This window comes from Pezoporus wallicus, unplaced genomic scaffold (assembly GCF_028554395.1).
Source record: "Pezoporus wallicus isolate ANWC-B61680 ecotype Strahan unplaced genomic scaffold, APGP_CSIRO_Pwel_v1 contig_4322, whole genome shotgun sequence".
In the NCBI taxonomy this organism is placed as follows: Eukaryota; Metazoa; Chordata; class Aves; order Psittaciformes; family Psittacidae; genus Pezoporus; species Pezoporus wallicus.
The window spans coordinates 1,668,093-1,689,275 of record NW_026637224.1 but is presented as its reverse complement, the minus strand read 5'-3'; the positions used below and the strand labels follow the sequence as shown (position 1 = coordinate 1,689,275).

General features: G+C 36.0%; 1 protein-coding gene across 12 annotated transcripts in view; it reads left to right on the top strand.

Annotated features, from left to right (window-relative positions):
- MEF2C (myocyte enhancer factor 2C) overlaps window positions 1–21,183 on the top strand; it is a 123,114-nt gene that overhangs the window by 37,969 nt on the left and 63,962 nt on the right. For 11 of the 12 annotated variants that reach the window (XM_057404307.1, XM_057404303.1, XM_057404300.1 and 8 more), the window contains exons 2-3: window positions 7,989–8,183; window positions 20,242–20,445. In XM_057404307.1, the coding sequence (XP_057260290.1) occupies window positions 8,130–8,183; window positions 20,242–20,445 (258 nt within the window). In that variant the 5' untranslated portion in view covers window positions 7,989–8,129. Of the gene's footprint in view, window positions 1–4,354; window positions 4,523–7,988; window positions 8,184–20,241; window positions 20,446–21,183 lie in introns of those variants that run through there. The other variant, XM_057404298.1, reaches the window with a different exon arrangement.

Below are 21,183 nucleotides of genomic sequence, written 5' to 3'. Positions count from 1 at the left end.
TTTAGCTTAAGCTTTCAATACTGCTCAGTTATTTCTTTGCTCTGTAATTTAAAGAGACTTTGGGTTCTTAATATATTTTGCCCTGTTTATTCATGCCACAGAATTCCTGTTTCTAAAAGCTATCTCTTGCCTCTAAAATATTCCTGAAAAGTTTAATTTGCAAATGCATGAGATATCCCTTTTCAAAATATTAGGTTTCTACAGTCCAAATCTTTGTTCCTTCTCAGAAGGATGAAGTGGTGGTGCAGCACAACCCTAGAAAGGCAGAACTCATCTTGTGTTAGTAAAGATAGGCTTTTTAAGTGAGAAAAAGGAGGATCCTGGGTATGAGTGCATAAAATTCCTTTGGATTTTTTTGGATGAAGATGGATGAAGGAGACCAGGTGTGTGTAGATCTGAACAAGTCCACCTGGTTTACCCACCATTTTTTTCTCCATCTATTCTGCCTATTTCTTGAAGACTTATCATTTACTAGTTCAGACAGTCCTGTATCCAGCTCTCTTGTCTAAGTGTGTGTAGCAAGCTTCCTTGCATTTCTGCAGTTCAGCAAATTATAAGCAGAAAGTAATGAAAAATCTTTTCTGTTAACGAAGAATCCTTTTGAAAATCAATTCTTACTTGCTTCAACAGAGGCAAATCTAAAATTGCCTGCCACTGGTATTGGCATGGCATTACCAAACACTTGTGCTCAAGTTCAGACTGTGATTTGATAGTGCAATACATAGATTTTTCCAGTAACACCCAAAATTGTCCCATGATTCTTAAAAGCCATTGTGGGGATTTATGTTCCTCACCACAGATTTCCTCACATACGAGCACTTGTAACAAGTCTGTACATCTAGGTCTAACCACAGCCAGAGACTGCTTGCAGGTGATGCAATGACTTAAATCTATCGGCCTTAGATTTTTCATGTAATCAACCAACACTCTCCAAAGTCCTTTGTATTTGAGTATAAGACTGCTCCCAGCTGTGTCTTACTGCACTAGTATCTTACCTGCCATGAAAAGTGTCTTTAAATAAAGCTAGACCAAGATCTGAGCAATTCAAAGATAGACTCCTTTGCAACACACAAGATGCTAAAGCATATTCTGTTGACCATTGAAATGCTTCATGTTCTGCTCCAGGTCAGTAAATGACAGACTGAATTTGTGGATTTGTAAAACACCTTTCCTGATACTTACTGAACATCTGTTAACTATAATGTGATCCATTCAAATCATTAGTTCTAAAGTATTGAGACTTACAGCTGAAACTGCAGCAGTCCAATCTCCCTTCTCCATTTTCAGACAGGTTCCGATTCCTAGTCACTTGTCTCCAGTCCAGTCCAATTAGGTGATGCAGTTTTAAGTCCTGTATTTTTACCCTTGTATTATTAGTTTGTCTGAGTCAATAAACTGTTACACTTGAGCCAGTCTCCCAAGCACTTCAAGTATCCTATTCCATATTTATTAGTCATACTCCCATTATGTCCGTCTAGCTGCCAAGTTACAACATGCACCTAATCATAAACCTTTAAACCTTTTCTTCAGACTGCTGGCTTTCCATTTTCTTCATCAGAGTGATGGGTAGACACTGAAATATCCCCTGCTAACCACTGTAGACTTAAGATCAACTTTTCATAAGTATGTTTTTAGTATGCTAACATTCCACATAATTGCTTTCTTTAAAACATGCATTAGTGTCTGCTTAACAAATCAAATCGTTTTCTTCATCTATTCTTCAAAAGTGTTGTAAATTAGCCAAGTCTTCCTTTCTTCATGAAGCGTAGAAGGCACATGCCTCTTCTTACTGGGCTGCAGACAATCAGATTTCATCTAGATTGCTGGTGGTTGCTTCCTCTTTTGGTGCACTGCTTTAAGGAATGACTCACCATCCGTGGCAAATTCCACAATAGCTTGGAAGAACTTTGGCCTCCTATAGTAGAGTTTTATCAGCATGTCCAGGTTGGGTATAACATCTGTGTGCAACCTAGAAAACCCTCCTTCACTGTGCCTGGTGGATGACTCTTTGCATATCCTCTGGAAGGTAAGCTGAAGTCCTCCTTTCCTTTCCACACAGGCACAGATATTCAGCCTCTGGGTAACTCAGATTTTTGAAAAGCAGGGTCTGTGGCATACTGAAGTAGGAAGTACCATCCTCTCCAGTGTTTTGGCAATGATGCTTCATTTGCCCAAAAGCACTTTTCAGGGGAACTTTGCAAAACAATAGCAAGTGAAACTCTTCCACCCACGCTGCATAGGTTCTTCCTCTGTGAGATAATGTAGTCCTGTGTTTGATTTGTAAGCTATAGTGACCACAGTTTTATGATTTGAAGGAGATGAGGTATTCCTACAACTAGTCTTCAGAAGCATTTAACTCCAAATTAAAAAAAAATTCACAATGCTAGTTCCTGTCATGCTTCTTCCTCTAGGCATATATGCAATGGCTTTGATTACAAGACTTAAGTTGGATGAAAGAGAGGAATTTTCTGCAGTCAGTGAAGTAGAAGTATGTTCAAATATAAATGTGAAAAGCACGGAAGGTGTATGTCCTGAAGTTCAAATTTAGAGATAAACACATAGTGTTGGTGTCTGTTTGCAAACAAATAAATAGATAGATGGAGTATCATTTGGAATAATCTTTATTAAATTCAGCAGATGCTTTCAAAATCAGTAGTAAAAATAATGAAATACTGTAGTAAAACAATAGTGAAAAAGTGAATTCAGATCAAATTACTCAAATTTTCTCTAAAACTTTTAATCAACAACTTACATATAGGATATGATTTTGCAGTTTGCGGGTTTATGAACATTTTAGTCTTGTTGCAGGATTTCATTGCCCTTGAATTGTTCTCCTTTATAAATTAAATTCATGCCATAAATCAGAAATCAGGCTAGATACATGAAAAGATTAATAACCTTTGGTAGTTAAAGATTACAAATATTTTCTTTATGTACAGATTTCTTCATTTTGATATATTGGCTATCTGCTAGTCTGTAGTATTTCATCTGTTACTTTATACCCATTATGGCCTAAATGTTTGGTTTATACTTCCTGTAGCAAAATGCATGCTCTATTAAGAGTTAAATTTAGTAGATTAAAATGAACTCACTTCCAATCTTTTCATGTGGCAGCCTGCCCATAAGATCAAAACCCGTAAGTGTAGGTTATGTTTAGTTTCCAAATCAGAGTGTTGTGGACAGATGTTTGAAAGCTTAAGATGACTCAGATTCCTTTGCTGCGTGGCTTTCTGCCTGGATAACCATACCATACGTAGATCGTGCCATTTTTGCTTTACTGCTGTATTGCTTTGGTGATGACATATATAATTCTTGCATGACCTTTCTGTTAATGGCCCAAACTGTGTCTTCTGTAATGACCATGTAGCCAAACCACATTGAACGTAAAGGACTCAGCTGATCTCAGTTGGATAACATGAGAGATGATCATTACTTTCACCCTTTTCTGTATTTCTTTCAACCTTATCCAGCTCAAGGTGATATACCCACAATGACTGGAGCCTGTTTGTTGTGGTTTGCCCAGCTGTTTCTTCACTATGTGGCTGTCTTTGCCCACGCAGGGAACATACTCATATAGGCTTTCACAGACAACACTTGAGCAACCATTTTATTTGAATATGTGTTTCCCACTGTGGATTTTCATGGTTTTGTTGCAGTTTTTGCAGTTAATTTTTCATCAGAAAAGTAGCCCATATGTTCTTACTCAGTACATTTAGATTTTTTGTTTAGAATATGGTTCATAACTCCTTTGAGTAAACAGGCTTGCATGAAAAGATTTCAGATCTTTGAAGTTACTTTTATTTATCAAGATATTTATCAGAATGGTAAGTGAATGGGGACAGTGGGTTTTTGTTTGCTTCCTTAAATAGGGATAATAAAAAATCTGGCTCAGTTCTTCTAATTAATGCACTCAGACTTCAAACTGCTTAATGGAACAGGGACATCTTTATGGCAAGATTGTTTCTTTTTTAAAGCAACCATGAAAATGCTAAAACATAGCACATTTTGGGTTAGTTTTTCACTGGCTGCCTTCTTGTTTAGAAATCAAATGTTTTGACTCTCCTGTTTTGGTACTGCTTATTGCCCCTGGTGTGACTGTTCAAAGAACTCTCTGTCTGGGGTGTTGCAGCAGAGCACATTCAGACAGTTCTGCTTGGAGAAGGAAGTGGAGAGTTTTGGTTCCCATTTTGCACTTCTGGAACAGTTTAGGGAAGGAAGCACCTTTACACCTTTTATTGTTTGTGGTTGCTGACATCATATCCTTCCCTGGCTGCTCTGTGCGTGTTTCCTGCCATTCTATCAAGATCCTTCTGTGTTGCAGAGAAGAGATAGCGGGTGCGCATGTATGTGTGGGTGCATGTGTATGTCTGTGCATGGATGCACAACAGAGAGACAGGAGCTGCATCTGTCCATTAGCTCTTGTCCCTTCTCAAGGCTCTGATCAATCTTCTGTCAGCAACCACTGCCTCTGCCAAATCATATAGTGAACAGAAGCCCGCCAAAAACTGAAGTTCCTCTTTTTGTAAGCAGTCCGAATTTTTTTTTTTTTTTTGTGTGTGTTTGGGTTAGCAAAAGAAAAAATGCTGAAGGCTGTAGCACCATAGCATGTAACTATGTGTTTCTTTAAGTGCAATTTGTTTGCATGTGACCATGACATTAAGTTAGAAGGTTTCTTTTATGCGGAGAGTTACTTCAACAGAGCTTCTGGAATTATTTTAAATTCCTTTTTAGATTCTCTTGGATAATGAAAGCCTGCAGTACTATCTGAGTTTTGTAGTACCTTCAATGTTTCCAGCTAGCTTGCTTTATTAGTGTTAGGAAATACAATTAGTCAGTTAACCAGAACTTTAAATACTTAATCCTTAATCCTGCAAGAACTTTCAAAATGTATTGCATACAGTAGTGAAGTCGTAAAGCAGCAACTGGGATTTGTTGGTCTCCAGAGTTGTTTATACTCTGACTCAGAAGTCATCAGCTTTTGAAGGCTATGGCTCTTAAATCAGATGTCTTGATTTACTCACCTGAATCTAATTGATTAGGAATCAATATAGCTATCTGCTTTATACATGTACTAAAAAATTAATAGAACTGTAACCAAACACGTTCTACAAGTAGCTTGTGAAACAATATGTATTGGAACATATGTATGTGTCAGTAAGACAGATATAGAGAATACCACAGTATTCTCAATTTTTTTCTAGTAGCAGTGAAAGCCACACACATTATTTTTTAAAAAGGAAATAAATTTGCTAGAAAAACTGAAAAGCTTTTATTTGAAGTTAGACTAATATGCAAGAAAGACAAAAGGGAGAAATTATTTCATCCCCGCAAGAAAAATTAACTAACTGCCTGATGAAGGAAATTTATGTTTCTTTGAACATTGTATGTTCGATGCATATGGCCTAACATATTCGCTCTTCTCCTTCATGTTCTCTCAGGTTGTATGATAGTGTTTAAGTACCAAATCGTTCTTGTTCTCTTTCAGCTGTATGTTCTTGCACATCTGTTTTTCCACTTTAAAATAAAACTAGTGTAGTTAGTGGCTTAATACAGGTAATGAAGAACAAAATTCTGCTCATCAGTGTTGCATGCATTACTTCAAGATAATTCTATGTAGATCATAGGAATTTTAAGTGTTCTGGCTTTATACTGTCTATAAGATCTTTTGCTGTTTTCAGGCTGGTCTTAAATGTGGAACTGGTAAGTGTGTGGGAGGGACTCAACATATTGATTCTCCACTAAGGCTTTTGTCCTTCCTGGTAGATTTGCTCAGCATGAAGTAATTTTTTCTGAACTCCTTCGGCATCAGCACCCTGATCTGCAGAGCAGCTCTCACCCTGCCTAACCTGTCACCACTGCTCTAATCTGTCCACCCTGACCTTCCACCTTGAACTGAATAAGAGCTTAGGCAGGGGCAGTGCTGTAAACCAGTAGTACCACTGACTGCAGCTGAATTAAAGGAAAGGAAGTTGTTCCATATGCATTTGCTCTGGATTAGTGTATTGGCTTACTGCTACAGAGAAAGCCTGTTCACTCCTCTGGGTCCTGCATGTGCGTGGGAAACGCCATTCTTAACTTGCTCTTTGTATCAGAGGTAAGACTATAGGAAAAACAGGAAAGAAACCCAGTCTGAGGAAATCTAAAACCATTTCTAAAAATAGACTGGGCTTGTTTGTCAACACTGAATATCAGATAAAACTGTCTCCTATCTCTGGGGAAAGAAGTTTCCCACATACATCTAATCAACTCAATTTAATTCAAAGGTTTGGACTACTCTGTTTTGTTGTAAGTATGATCAAGAGCCTTTGTGTATTTTTAAGCAGCGAAAGAAGTAAAAAACATTAAAAAGAAAATAATTGCAGCCTTTACAATTTTTTGTATTGGTAATATGAGTTGTTCCATGTTCTGTGTTAGGGTAAAGATTTTGACATATATAAATATGACTACGAAATCATATAAAAAGTTAATCATGTACAGAAAGGTAGTAAGTATTACACTTGAAAACTTGGTTTGCCCAGCAGAATAACTGTACCATACTGGATAGTTAGAAAGCTCAGACTTACTGCTTGATAACTTGCTTTTTTCTTAAGAGTGATAAAACACTTGAGCAGCTTAGAGTTTAATGTATGCAAAGAAAATCAAGAGACAATTGAAAATCAGAATGAGTGAGGTCTAGCTTTTCTACCTCAGTAGCTTTGAATCACAGCCAAATAATGGATTAAGTGGCCAGGACATCAGCTTAATGTTCCTTAAGATATTGTAAAAATTTATGAGGTTGGCTGTGAGACTGCATCTTAAAATAAGGAAACACTAGCCTCAGTTTTAAAATTACTAGATTTTTATTTTTGAGGCAATATTTTTAATATACTGTGGATCTGACATAAAAACTGTAAGAAAACATTCTAAATTATTCTTCTTCAGATTTCTTTTTCCTCCTTTCTGGATTCAAAGAACTATGTTTATTTCTGTTAGAAATATGTAAATATAAAAATACAGTAAATGAAGGATAAAAGGGGAAATCTTTAGTATCAGACTGAACATCATTTCTGTATTCTATCTCTGCTAAGTATTTTGTTGCAAAAAATACTTTGCCTATGATAGGAACTAATTTTGTGATTTATGACATTTTGTGAAATATGAAACATGTACTGTGTTATGTATTTTTATATATTGCATCTAACTGCCCTTAGTTTTGTGATAGAACCAGTACTGTAAAGCTCAGGGAGCTAGTATCAGTGCATTACTGAAACTGTGAAAGTATTTTCCAAAACATTCTTGAATTACCATCTTTCCGTATTATTCTGTGCTACAGAGCTTGCCTTTTGGTGCAAAAAAATTTATAAGGAAAGATATATAGTGTTTGCTAGTTATAAATCACTTGCCAGAACGTTTTAGAATTTACATTGAAATGAAATGAGCGAAAATGCACTACTGCTTTCTTCAGGTATTTTGAGTAATACTTGCACTAATCTATATTCTTAAAGAATAAGGTTAAAAATTTTGGATTTAAAGTAGCTGATATCTCTCATATATCAAGTAACACTTTAATAAAGGTCCATGGTATTTGCATAATGAGGGGCATTATCACCTCTGCTGTCAAAACACAAGATTGTTTTCCCTTCAGGAATGAATTAGCTGGCCTACTTAGCATACATAGGTAAAGAAAGGTTCATTAACTCCCTGATTTAGGTAATTTTTCATATTAGAGCAGTGAGTGGTACTTAGAACTAGAGACATCTAATTCTGTTAAAGTTTTGGCAATGTGCATTTCTTTCCTTTTCTTCACTTCTTGATATATTAGCACGTTTATTCATAAAAAGAGGTCTTTGAATTAAATTATTATTTCTTGATGCATTACTTATTTTACAGACGCAGGAAATTTTTGTTATAATTTACTCTTATGCTAAATTATAATGGTCAGCTTCATATAACTTTCGTGTGGTTATCAATTTTGTAATAGCATTTGATTTCTTTCCTGTGTTTGGCAGGAACAGATGCCGGGGACTGTGAACTGAGTAGTGCAAGTGCTGAAGAAGGAGGTTTGTTTTGAGGAAACGGGAAGGAGGAAGAAAAGAGAAGGGGAAAATACGTAATCGTAAGGAAGAAGGAGAGAAAAAAAAACGGGGACTATGGGGAGAAAAAAGATTCAGATTACAAGGATTATGGATGAACGTAACAGACAGGTGAGTAGCAAAAATGGTGTATTTGAGCATCATACTATATTTCTAAGTTGACTTATAAGTGATTAAAATGTTGATAACTTTGTGTACATATACATATGTTCATGTATACCTATACACAATATGTGGAATACTATCAAAGAAAAAGTACTTTTGGAAAAAAACAGAAAGCTCTCACACAGTTTTTTCAAGTTTAGTAACATGCACAGTTAGGAATTTATTTCTTGAGGCCTTGATTCTACAAAGAATGATGCACATGCCCTACTGTGGACCCTCTCTACATTCACTTTGACTTCAATTTGTAATATGCATGGTTAAGCAAATCTGTGAATTGTTACAGGATACAGGCTTTTGGTACTGTATTTTGTGAACTGTTATAGTACGAGTTTATTTGCAGGAGGATTTGCAGTTAAATTCATAGATCCAAATTATTTATGTCTCTCCATGTTTGCACTGTATTTTTACCTCCTTCATCTAAAAATGGCACTACTTCATTAAAACAAAAATCTTTTCCCATCAGTATTTTAAAAACAATTTGAAGACATTCTAAAACCCACGTACAATAATACTGACATGTTATAGTCTCTGTAACTGATGTTATGGCTAAATAGGTCCAGCAGGACTGGTTAATTAATTATTATCGCTGCTTTCAATAAAATGGCTAAGTAGATGTCACATATTATCAACACTATCTCATCTAGTTAAAATATGGTCATAAATTAGAGATACTGCTTTCCTGTTTTCAGAAAAATAAAATTCAACAATTGGCATCTTAAAATCAGGGAAAAGCTGCTGCTGTTTACATGCGATGTAGGTAAATGTTTCATTGGAAGTGGAGATTCACAAGTGTGAGAAATTCTCTGTAATATTATTTAACTCTACAAGTGGTGTTCTTCATACCTATGGCTGAAATTTAAGAGCAATATTCAGTAGGTATTTTTGAAGAACTTGATACTGAGTTACTATTCATGTATTAATTATATTCCTTTGATCCATAAATTTCAAGATGTTGTTAGTCTTCAAGGATTTTATAAAGCCATAAAAAACTCAGCCTAGGAATAACAACAAATTATAGTGTTTAACTATGTTTTCTAAGAAATTTTAGATTTTTTAGTGTTAGTAGTCACTAGTGTTCTCCATAGCAGAAAATCATGTATAAAAGCAAAATTACATTTATGATGGATACACTTTGTGTTTTCCCTAGAGATTGCCTATTGCTATGGGCCAAGCCAAAAAGCAATAAATCAATCAATATAAAACCATCAACATATTTGTTTTAATTGGTTTATAGCTTTGAATTGAAATTGGGTTTGACTATATCGTTAAATATTAGTTAATTAGCAGCTAGTTGTTTGGAACTTCCCCATACTACCATGGTTTCGTTTTGAAGTGAACCTGAATTATTTTGTAAATGACACTACAGGAATTTGCCATTAATAACATTAGTTCATGCAATAGCTTCAGTGTCAACTTGCTTACTCAAATACTGGATTTATGGAGAACTTAATCCCCGGTTTTGTCAAAGAGATGTCTTTCAAGAGGCTAAATTTACTTCAGAAATGAAGACAGATAGTCTTTCAAGTCATTCACAGTAGAGTTTCAAGAATTGTAGCACCAGTGTTCAGAGCTAAAAAGTTATAACTAAAACTATAATGCTAGAATACTGAGAACTATAGTATTCATACAGAAAGTGTTTATCTTGCTAGCTTATTTTGTCTTGCTTATTTGGTAATATCAATCATGTTGAATAGTCACAGTGAGGCTGAAGGTATAGATTTACATTACTTTACCCTCCACATGCTGTAATTGGCTTGATACTGCTTCTCATTTCTCTTAATTTATTGGAACATAATTTACAAAATGTTTCTACTACTTTTGTTCTCTTTGTACTTAGTGCCTTGCTTTAAAGCTCAGTGAAGCCAATGAAAAGATTTCCATTGATTCGTTTGGACTGTGCTATCAGACTTTTTAGTTGTAGCAAAATATGTGTGATTAGATACAACTGGATTTTCACTAATAGCTGATCTTTTAACCATTAACATGAAAAGTACCCTTTCACAAGCCTTACTGTTTCTTTAAATTCAATGTATTCCATGAGCTGTTGTTGCTTCAGCGAAGATGCACCAGGTAATTCTTGTTTTCGAACCTACACACTTCCAGTAATCTTAAAATAGTTTATATTCCAATATTATTCTTATTTTATGATGTAAACAGGTTTGAATGCACAGAAAAGATTAAAAGGTTGCACAGGGAAAAAAAAAAAAAGGTCAAAAGTTTTTTATTAATAATTTTAAGATACCAGCTGAAGCACAGTTCCACAAAGCTTATTTGTAGCTCCATTTAACATGATATGGCTGGAGATTTTTTCTTTTTCTTTCTTACTACCTCACCAAAGCATGTTTGCAAGAACAGCAGCAAATCTGTTGACTTGAAACTGCCTTACTGTTGCTATATTCAAACGTAGTGTGGTTTCACGATACAAGGCATGCTAGATGGGAATATGATATACACGGATAGTGCATCCTCAGCTGTTTTCAAGCACATAAATTCTCTGCAGGACAGCACATGCAGGGAAAAATAAGTGGAACACATATCAAATGAGAGGATACAGCAATAGTTTAATTCTTCTGCCTTCTCCCAGTGCAAAAGGTGAATCTGTATAACAGAGATTTTGCTAAAGGGTTTAAGTGGTTGCAAGACCTGCAGAAGGTGATTTCTGTCCCTGCTTTTCCACTCATTTGCCCAGTGTCCTGACTAGCTGTTTATGTTAACCATTGAATGGAGTACTTGTTCTATCGGTATAACAGCCATTTTCTTCCACACTACTGTCTGCTGTGGTGCTAAGGTACACTCCTACTGCTCAGAGTGATTGGGAAGGACAAAAATAGTGCTGACCTCCCTTCAAGAGGATTTCATTTGGTCTAGTCTAGTTGGTTGGATTTGTCTACTTTAGTGACCATTCTGGTAATAAATGTAAGTTGAAACTGTCTGTAGTCAGATGTCTGGCTGCAGATCTTATAGAAATGTGTAGTATGGGGCATGACCTGCCCTTTTCCAAAAACTATTTCAAACTTTGACATTTTGACTTAAGTTAAACTACTGCAACCTAGACATTAGAGGCCTAATCCTTTTATCCTGGACTGCATAAGAGCTCTGTCATTGATTTCAGTGAGTGCAGAATTCAGGCTTTTAACTAGGAGGAGCCATTAATTTACCGTTGTTTCATGTGGGCTGCAAGTTGGCTGTATTTTCCTGGCCCTTGTAGCTACCCTGTGCTGACAAAAATGGCAAGGATGTTTAAATCTTCTGTGAGTGATGAGAAATTCTCTTCGCCTATGAAAGTTTAAAAAAAAACCCATCTGAAAACTTCCCTTTCACTTTGCTTTTAGTCACAGGAGTATGAACTGCCAGGGCTAGAGTTAATGTGTATTTATTCATGTAGTTTAGTTGCCATCATGATATTAAATGGAAAAGAAAACTCTTAAGAGAATCCTATTATAAGCAGCCAGATTCAAATAGACTGCATGCATGATATTTGCACCACAAATAGAACCAACAACCAAAAATATTAGCACTGACATCGGATATTGGAAGCTCCTGACAGCTACAAGGTCTTTGCGCAGAAATTTCAATGGGGCAAATTGGAGAAGGCTGCTGTGAAGATTTCTGGGTTGGTTAAAAGAAAAAAGTAAAAAAAAAAAAAAGAAGAAGGGCATTTGCAAAAACATGGGTGAACTTTATTTTCATGGGTTTTCTTAATTGACAGAAATAATTCAACTGGCTCTATTATGGTCAACACACAAAAGAAAAATTGCATTCATCTGCCTCAGAAAAGTTCTTGTATTCTCTATTTGTTTTTCATCAATTTAAAATATTTTGTTAGTTTTAGGGAAGACCTTTTGTGGTCTGCTGTAGACTGGGATCATATGAAACTCTTCAACAGTCCAGACAGGGCTGCCCAGGCCTAAAATAAATAGGTATAATGACGTAAATGATATTGTATTACTGTTATACTAGGTCACTTACAAAGTATCTCATTAAATCCATGTTCTGTGAGCTAAATCCAGAGGTACATTGACCCAGGAAAGAAGGCATATTGACCCAATGACATTCTGGTATTGGGTCTGGAACACACTCTTGCTTTTAATCTGCTGTTTTTTCTAGTTAGTGTTAAGAAATATCAGGGTCTTACATGGTAATCCACCATTTTTTATCCCTCTGATCATCCTGCTCATTAGTTCTGCATTTTTTTTTCTGCTTCTGAAGTATACTGTTGACAGGTCCACAATTAGAACCAAGTTGAGCTTCGCTAATGATTCTATATACTGTTTAAAACTTCTCTTTCAATGTATGCAAGCTGCTGGGAGCTTAGGTGTTATTAAATACCATAGGAAGTATATACTTCAGTATTAAAGTGCTTAAGACCCCCTTTTTAAATTATGTCTTTGTGATTCTGTGGAGTACAATAGTAACAAATACTTGCTGTTTAACTTTTCTTGCACAGACGTTTTATCATTCTTTGATTCCAACAAACCCATAAAGGTATAAACCAACACTTACTGCAGCTATCCTCTCAATAGAAAACAAATGAAAGCAGATAAGTAAAGTGAGGTTATGGGGCAGGGGAAGAGCATCCTGGAGGGAAATGACAGTTTGCAGGAAGACCTAGATTTGTTCTACACACTTCAATGCCTAATGCTGCTAGTCAAAACTAGTTTCAGCCTCATGTCTCTATCTTCATCTGTGTTTCAGCTCTGTTTAAAAGGAAAGAGTAAAAGATCTCAGCTGAATCAGAAACTCCTCTGTAGAAAGAGAGACTTGCATGTTAGTGCTAACATGGACACAAGTTAGATAACAAAATTTTTTCCACCCATCTTTTTGTATTCTCAGTCTTCCCTCATGAAGTGTCTTAATTTGATTCAAGATCTGAGATTATGTGATTTTTTAGCCCCAGGGAAAGTTTTTCGTAAGAAAACATAACTGCTTAACTATGCAATTAGGCATCATTCTGTTCAATGAACATTTGTCTTAAACATCACATGCTTTTTATCTTTTACATATCTGAATTCCTTCTCTTGCTTCCATTAAACTGTATATAGTAAGACATATACTTGGAATATAGCGTTGCAATTAGGCCTGGGTCCTTCTCTTTTTCATCTTATTTCAGATGTAAAGTTAGGTTTTCTGTAAACAGGTAATACACCCCAAGTTTTCATGGCACCTAAATTGTTATGATCTGAACAACTCTGGCTGCACTTTTCACTTCATGCCAGATTATCTGAGAAGTAAGGTTTTAAGAGAGCTGCTGAACTGAACTGTGAATTTCTAGAACAAATTACGTTTAAGGTTAAGTGTGCTTGTGTTACAAATGTATGTTCTGAGCATAATTTAGAGTGAATTAGCATACGGTAAATATTTAGGTCAAATTACTTTTAATTTGAAGTGTGAGCAAGAGGCCTGAGAGAGTGCGGTAGTGAATGAGGCATCTGCCAGCACGGCAGAGCTGAAAACCAGTGCAGACACAGGCGAGAAGGCTGTCTTGCAAGGAATAGTTTGGAAAGCCCTGGGGGAGAAACCTGGAGGTGGGAAGCAGAACTGAAGCCATTGTGGAGAGGAAGAAGTTACACTCTTCCTGTTATGACAGGAAATGCAGACAAATGTGCTTCCTGACCATTTGCTCAGCAGGGAATGAAATATTCTTTGACCTTTACCTTATGAACATTTTAGCTGCACAGAACTAGTAAACATGTTTTTTACCTAAACATCTATTTGTACCTGCCAGAACTGGTGATAGTGTACAAAAAAAAAAAAAAAAAGACGTCTTCTTTCTTGTGCATTGTATTGGCTACTGTAGTTGTGATACAGATGATGTTGTCTGCTTAAAATACATAGGTATCTGTACTTCTATCCGTAATGGACCTAATCTTATCTCTGTTTAACATAAGGAAATGAAGTACCAGAGATTAACCATTATTATCCTTGCATCCCTGTCTGCTTTTAGATCTTAATTTGTAAGTTAAAGTGAGAAGCATATTGATACTGCCTAACCTGCTAATTTCTGAGCTGCTATATCATCTGTTAATTAATAGAGCTTCCAATTATCCCTCCTGTTTTCAATTACAAAGAAAAACTTTGTATGAGAGACCCACCATCATGTGTTGGATTTAGGCAGATTGAATAATATCACTATTTTAAGTATTTTTTATGTACTAATATACTAAAAATGGGGCGTAACATACAAGTACAAAACCTTTTTTATACAGATTAATCATTAACATTTTATTTGTTACAGCTATAATTTTAGGGCATCCTGCTTAGAACTCCTCTTTATCTGGACTGTTCAGCAAGTTGTAGCTCAATATGCTTGAGGCTTTCTGGGACAATAGCTCTTTCAGCAGCATAAAATCACTGCTGTCTTATCCCTGTAAATTATGCTGGAGGGTTATAAGAACATGGAAACAGGCTGCTGAAGGTCCTTCTCTGCTCTTTAAAGGGTCTTTCATTTCATATGGCATGCCCAGCTATGGCATAAAGGGAGGCTTGTCTAAAGTGAATCCTTGTCTGGTGCTGCTTCCCGTCACACTGAGGATCACTGCAAAGATTGTTGCAGCCAGGCCTCTTCATATGACAAGCAGGTCTAAATAAGAATCAAATAGGAGGAAGGGGAAAAGAGAACATGGCAAGATCTGTAGCCTCCACAGTAGTTATTTGGGGTATGAACATATGATAGGATTGGGTGCCTGCAGCGACATTTTAGTCAAGAGCCTCTTGGTTTATACATGGCCAACTTGGCTTTACTATGTTTGAAGTTACATCGTTCATGCAATGCCTCCTCTTTGTCACACACATCATACCTACCATGCTTGCTCCAGTCCCTCTGGCAGAAATTTTGACTTTCCATATGAAATACAGAGAGCAATATTTCTTCTTGACCAGGCAGTGTCTTCATCAGATACTTCTGTGCATCAGTGGTCTCTGTTTTTCACTAGTCACTCGTACGTGTTGTCATGAACGACTTTTTTTCTCAGTTGGGAGATTGGGGGGAAGTTTTCTCTAATTTTCCTAATTTTCCCACAGATGTTTAATGTCAGCAAATGTATATGGGAAGGTTTATGTACAAATTCACTGTTTCTCTCATTTTCCTATGTCAGCAGCTATATATCTTTATAATCAGGATAGGAAGATGTAATGGGAATGCTGATATTTTGCCACTGGCTGGGCTTAATTGCTTGAAAGCTCACAGGACTCCTACTTCAAAAATATAAAATGTTAGCACATATGCTGTAACTGTTACTGACAAATACAGCGTGCTGTTATGGCTCAACATTTTGGGGTGTGTGAGATTTCAGAAAAAGTAGTAAAGGACCTGAATTAAAAATAAAATAAAATAATCCCAAACCAACTCACACAAAAGTATAAAAAGAAACAAAGCCTACATTACAAAAAAAAAAAAAAAAAAATACTGTATTGTGAAGGCCGTGTTCATTAAATGGGAATATTTATGTCAGCTTCTGTTCCTCCACTGATGTGTTAATATCTATAAGAAACATGTAATTGTTGTTACCAATTTAGTTAAATAAAAGCTATTACCAAGGCCAGTATCACCATTTATACACACACATATTTATATTAAATTTCAGCACGTGAAGAAATTCATACTTGCAACCAAACGACATTGTCTTCTAGTTTGTTTCAAGTAGGTTTTACTTACTAGTGATTAAACAAGGAAGTCTACTCTGAGCCAAATTAACCTCTAAGTGGAACGTATCACAGTGTGTGATGTGCACACTTCAATTTGGGCTGCCTACAGCCCCATTTACAGACATTACTATGGCTAGTCCATGAACCATCTCTCACAAGAGTCTTGCAGCTTTATGCATGAAGAGCTAGTTGGGAGATGTTTCCATGGCATTGAAGAGCCAGAGTTGAAGTAGAAAAACATCCTTTTAACAATCATGGGCTTTAATGCCTTTCCTTTAGCACATGCAGTGGTTTTCATCTTTAGATAGAACTTCATCAGAAGTGCATAAAAATCTTGCCTTGATTTGAATCAAGGAAGCTGGAAGCTGGCTACTTCACCGGGGTACCGGGGTTTTTTTGTTTGATTATTTTTCTTTTACTTTCCCAATACTTGTAAGCAGCATCTGATTTGCTCACAGCCTATAAACTCATCATCATTTATGCTTATTCATATAGAAAATACTGCAGCATTTAGTAACCTGCCTTTGCGGTACTACCATTCCTGTTATGATGGCAGTTTGGCTCTTAAATTTCTAAACATAACCTTTAAATATGCAAAATCATCTAAGACAAATGTAACAGACTAGTGGGTTTTCAGTTAGTACAAAGGGATGGAATTAGGTCATTTTTTGGTATGTTTCAGAGGTAAATGTAGTACTCTCCCCACACTGGGATTTTCTTGCCATACATGTAAAATGATGCATAAAAGCACCTGATAACAGTATTTAGAAATAGTGGCAGTGTTTCAAACCATGTCTTTAATATATACATGCTTTAAGAGGTTTTAAAGACAGTTGAATGCTGGCCTCTGATCAGTTCCACTTCCTCCCTTCAATCCATTTTCATTCTCCCCAGTTCTCACACTGTCATTATAAAATATTATGTACCCCAAAAAGAGAGAACTTCCTAAATTGCCTATCATTCTCCTAAAGAGGAGGAGATTTGTGCACTGAAAAACACCTACAAATCAGCAGTGGTTTAGACAGCAGGGATAATTAATCATATCTTGACTGATGATGATGGCTTGGCTTCGTGAGCGAAGATTTGGGAAGGGCTTTAACCACGCTTACTACAAGCAAGATGACCAAGGGCATGTGGGATATCCAAATCTGGTTGGAAAAAAAGGCTGCTTAGGCAATCAGGAAGTGTCCGACCACGACTGTCAACTCCTGAGCTAACTCAAGCTACCTTGCGCTGGTCTATCTTGATTAATAGTGTCAGTAAAGGCCATTTAGTATTTGATTCCTGATGCTGAAAAAAAAGTCAGATATTAAACAAAATAGTACTTTTTTGGTGTCCCTTTTTAAATATGTCTCTGTATGTGTACTTTCAGTCTCACTAGTATTCTTTATGTCAAATGACAAAGTACTGACATTGTCATTTGTTATATGACACTATCATGACTGAGAACTGTGAACACAGTGTATGACGACTGTGTGACCACCTGGATATTTTGGTACTTCAGCTACAGCTACATGAAAGCTTCTGTTCATGTGGATCGTATGTGGCCTGTTCATTCCCAACACTAACTCAGTTCAAGCGTAGTCAGAGCTTCTTACATGTAAGGTTGCACACTGCCTTTCACCTAGACAAAGGAGACCAAATATTTTAAATTATTTTTGCTTATTTTTACCATTTCATTTCAGTGAAATTTCTGCAGTACTAGAATATTATCTCTTACCTTAGACTATATTTATTAGATACTTTCAGGGTGGGTGAATGCAATTAACATAATAAAAGGTTAACAAATTGAGACCCAAAAAAAAGTTAAGTAATTAAGATGCTGTCTACTTATATTTTTCACAAAAATATTTTAACATATGAAAGATAGGTATATTCATCTTTATTATGTAGCCACATAGAAGAAAGTGTGTAAAAAGTTAATTTCTTTTTAATGGCTTGAAGAGTATTCTTCGTCTTTTCTGAAGTTACTGATGTTTCCCTAAACATTTGCTCACCCCTACTATAAACTGTTGTAAAAGCATAATAAATTTACATATATATTTTATGTATATATATGCAAATATAAGCCACAATGAATGGTATATTTAAAAAGAAAAGTAATATTCCAGATTACTGTAGAAACAGTAGTAGATACAATTGTTTTTAACACCTTTATCAGCAGTGGCAGAAAGCATTATCAGGTAGATTGAGAAAATGTGAGAAAGATCAAGGGTTTAAAAACAAATCAGATTTAAAGCAATTAAGATTATATTGGGGGAAAAAAAAAGAAAAAAGAGGAACTCTAGCCACTATCATTCTGGTGGTAAGTATTATGAAATAAGCATGTGCTACGTTGCACAGCTGTGTGGTTATTCTAAATGTTCAGGAGCACCTAATAGTAAACACAAAGAGTAGCTTTAAAGATATTTTTGTACTGGAGTGTGCTTTGATAGTAGGAAGCTGTAACATGCTAAATTCTGAGGTTTCTGTGCAACAGAAACCATACCGTACAGAGACTGCACCTACAGCACTGTAGTCAAAAAGTTGATTGAAAGGCATTTTAGAAGCAGAAAATTATTTTGAGTTAGTACATGTTAATTTCTGTGTGTTTACCTTTTTCAAACATGCTTTTATAGATACATATGTTTCAACAAATGCATTGCAATTTTCTGTAATAAGGGAAAACATTAAAAGAGTATTTGAAAGATGGGAGGGTTTTTTTTCCAGAATTTGAATGGAGTTTTGTTACCTGCCTCATTATTCATTCCAAATATCAAAAACCATTGAGACAGACAAATTTAGAAAGAGCTTACTATCAATTAATCATCCTTGAGACCAGTGCTGTGGAAAGTGTGTTTTTAAAATGCTTGAGTAGTTGTGTATAATGGCTGTTCATCTTTTCTTAACAATACACTGACAGAGGCTAAGGAGATTGAAACAACAATAAGAGGAGTAACATTCAGTATACATTTGGGAGAATAGGTGCTCATGGTGTTAGCACAGAACCTCATCTTTCTGAGGTGGACTAGCAAATAGGGATTAGCAATACTTAAAGATCATGTTTTCCATGGCCTGATGTGCTGGGATTTTAAGGTAGTCTGGGGTCATAATTAGCATTAACTTGCGTTAAGAGTGTGACAAGATAAAACAGCAGCCATACAAACTACATACAGATGAAACTTCCTGCTTCAGCATTAAAGTGCAGGGGTGCTATTGCTTATGGTAGCAACAAGCACAGGATTCGGCAGAACCATAAACTTGGTCATGTGTCTGTCCTTGAGCTATGAAAGATCTTGACCACATGTTAAATTTGATTAATAATAAGTTTACCAAAGCCGTATTTTGATCATAAAAATTCTAGTCACTGAGAATTATTAGAGAAAAAAACTGATGTAAACAAAATCGTAGTTGTTATATATGCTTAATGGAAATTCCATATATGAAGAAGCGGAAGAAGTAGAAAAACTCAACCATACAATTAGCTTAAACAGCTTATGGTAGTTTCTTATTCTGAGTCACATGTCTTACTGGAACTTGTAAGATAGTGCAGAAGAGGGGAAAAAAAATGATATGCAGGTCTTTCATTGTCAAAACAGTCCCTGTGGAAAATTATGGTTTTATACAGAGTAACAGTATTTTTCATACTGCCTAGGTTTTGCATGATGTCAGGGCATTAGCTGGGCTAATGAAACCTATAAGCATGTTCCTGGTTTTTCCTTCATAACATGACCCTAAGAATTTGTACTAAAAAATGACAGTTCATATTTCTAAGCATCTAATTTGAAATGAAATAAATTATGCTATGTCTTGTTTAGAAAAGACCTTGTTTCAAGGCATTTGTTGCTGCCCAGCTACTGTTTCTTCTTTTTGCTCATTTCTCATAGTGTCTGAATTTTTAAAACATCATATTTCTTAAAAATTATCATGTGTGTTTATATGAACAGTTTATTTTACACAACTGAAACACTGTGTGAAATTATTTCTTCACTAAAAATCTAGCAGGATTTAGGGGGCATGGAATCAAAGTCAGTCACTATCAAAGATAATAATTTACTGCATGTTTTCAAACTCAAATGCCGTTTTAAAATGTTGATGGGAAAGATGTATGCAGTTACAAAGACACTTCATAGCACTATTTAATGATAATGAAAATGTCCCATGCTCTTTAACTGTACTTCTAATTTTGTGCTGTGAGAATTTTGTGTATTTCCTTACTTCAGTAGCACGCACGTATACTTACATTCTATTTTAGAACTATATATTTATGCATTCGCCTTTGAACATGTTCAATTCAAAGTCACAGATTTTATTTACAAAAAAAAAAAAGGACTGCAAAAGCCAGATCAGAGATTCCTGATGGACCTTTCTTTTTTTCCAGGTGACATTTACTAAGAGGAAATTCGGGTTAATGAAGAAGGCTTATGAGCTGAGTGTTTTATGTGACTGTGAGATTGCTCTGATCATCTTCAACAGCACCAACAAACTTTTCCAGTATGCTAGCACTGACATGGACAAAGTGTTGCTGAAATATACTGAGTACAATGAGCCTCACGAGAGTCGAACAAATTCAGATATTGTTGAGGTAAGATTTTGTGTTCTGTGAGGATTCTTTATTCTACTCCGAGGTGCAAGGACTCAAAGCAAAAGGCATGATCATCTTTCTCAAGGGCTGTAGAATGTACCCTGGAGGTGACATAACAGCAGGAGAGCACAACAGGGATAAGAGAGGATTGGCTTGGGGATTGGAGGTGGTGCAGCAGAGACTTGAGGGAATCCATGTCTTATGTGAGCTGTAAATTCTATCCTTCTGAGTCCCACAGGCTCAGCAGAAACTCCAGGTATGGGTTCTCTGCCTCCCTGTCATCAAGCCTGTTGTGCTGCTATGTCCCATTAGCCCTCTCCATGCCTTGACCACTACCTCCAAGCTGAATCTCCCTCTTGCCTCTTAGTTGCTCCTGGTGACATGTTTTCCAGAACACTGGTGTCCTTTATCTTCTCACTCCAAAAGTTATAATGTGCTTTGTCCAGGAGAAAACAAAAAATACGTTGTAAAATATGCCAAGGAAAAATATTTAAAATCAATGCTTTCAGGCATTCAACTGACTTGTTTAGATTTCTGGTTATTTACAGAGGAAGGAGGTTGGATTAAATGCAAGAAGACTTTGCTTATGAACTGCACAAAACCAAATGTTTTAGCTACCTCACACAGAATGCCATTACCATAACATAATAATAACAGCATCAAAGCAGTACTTCCAGAAATCTAGACACACCTGGTAATTATTCTTTTAATTACATAGGGAAAGTTTTATTTACAATT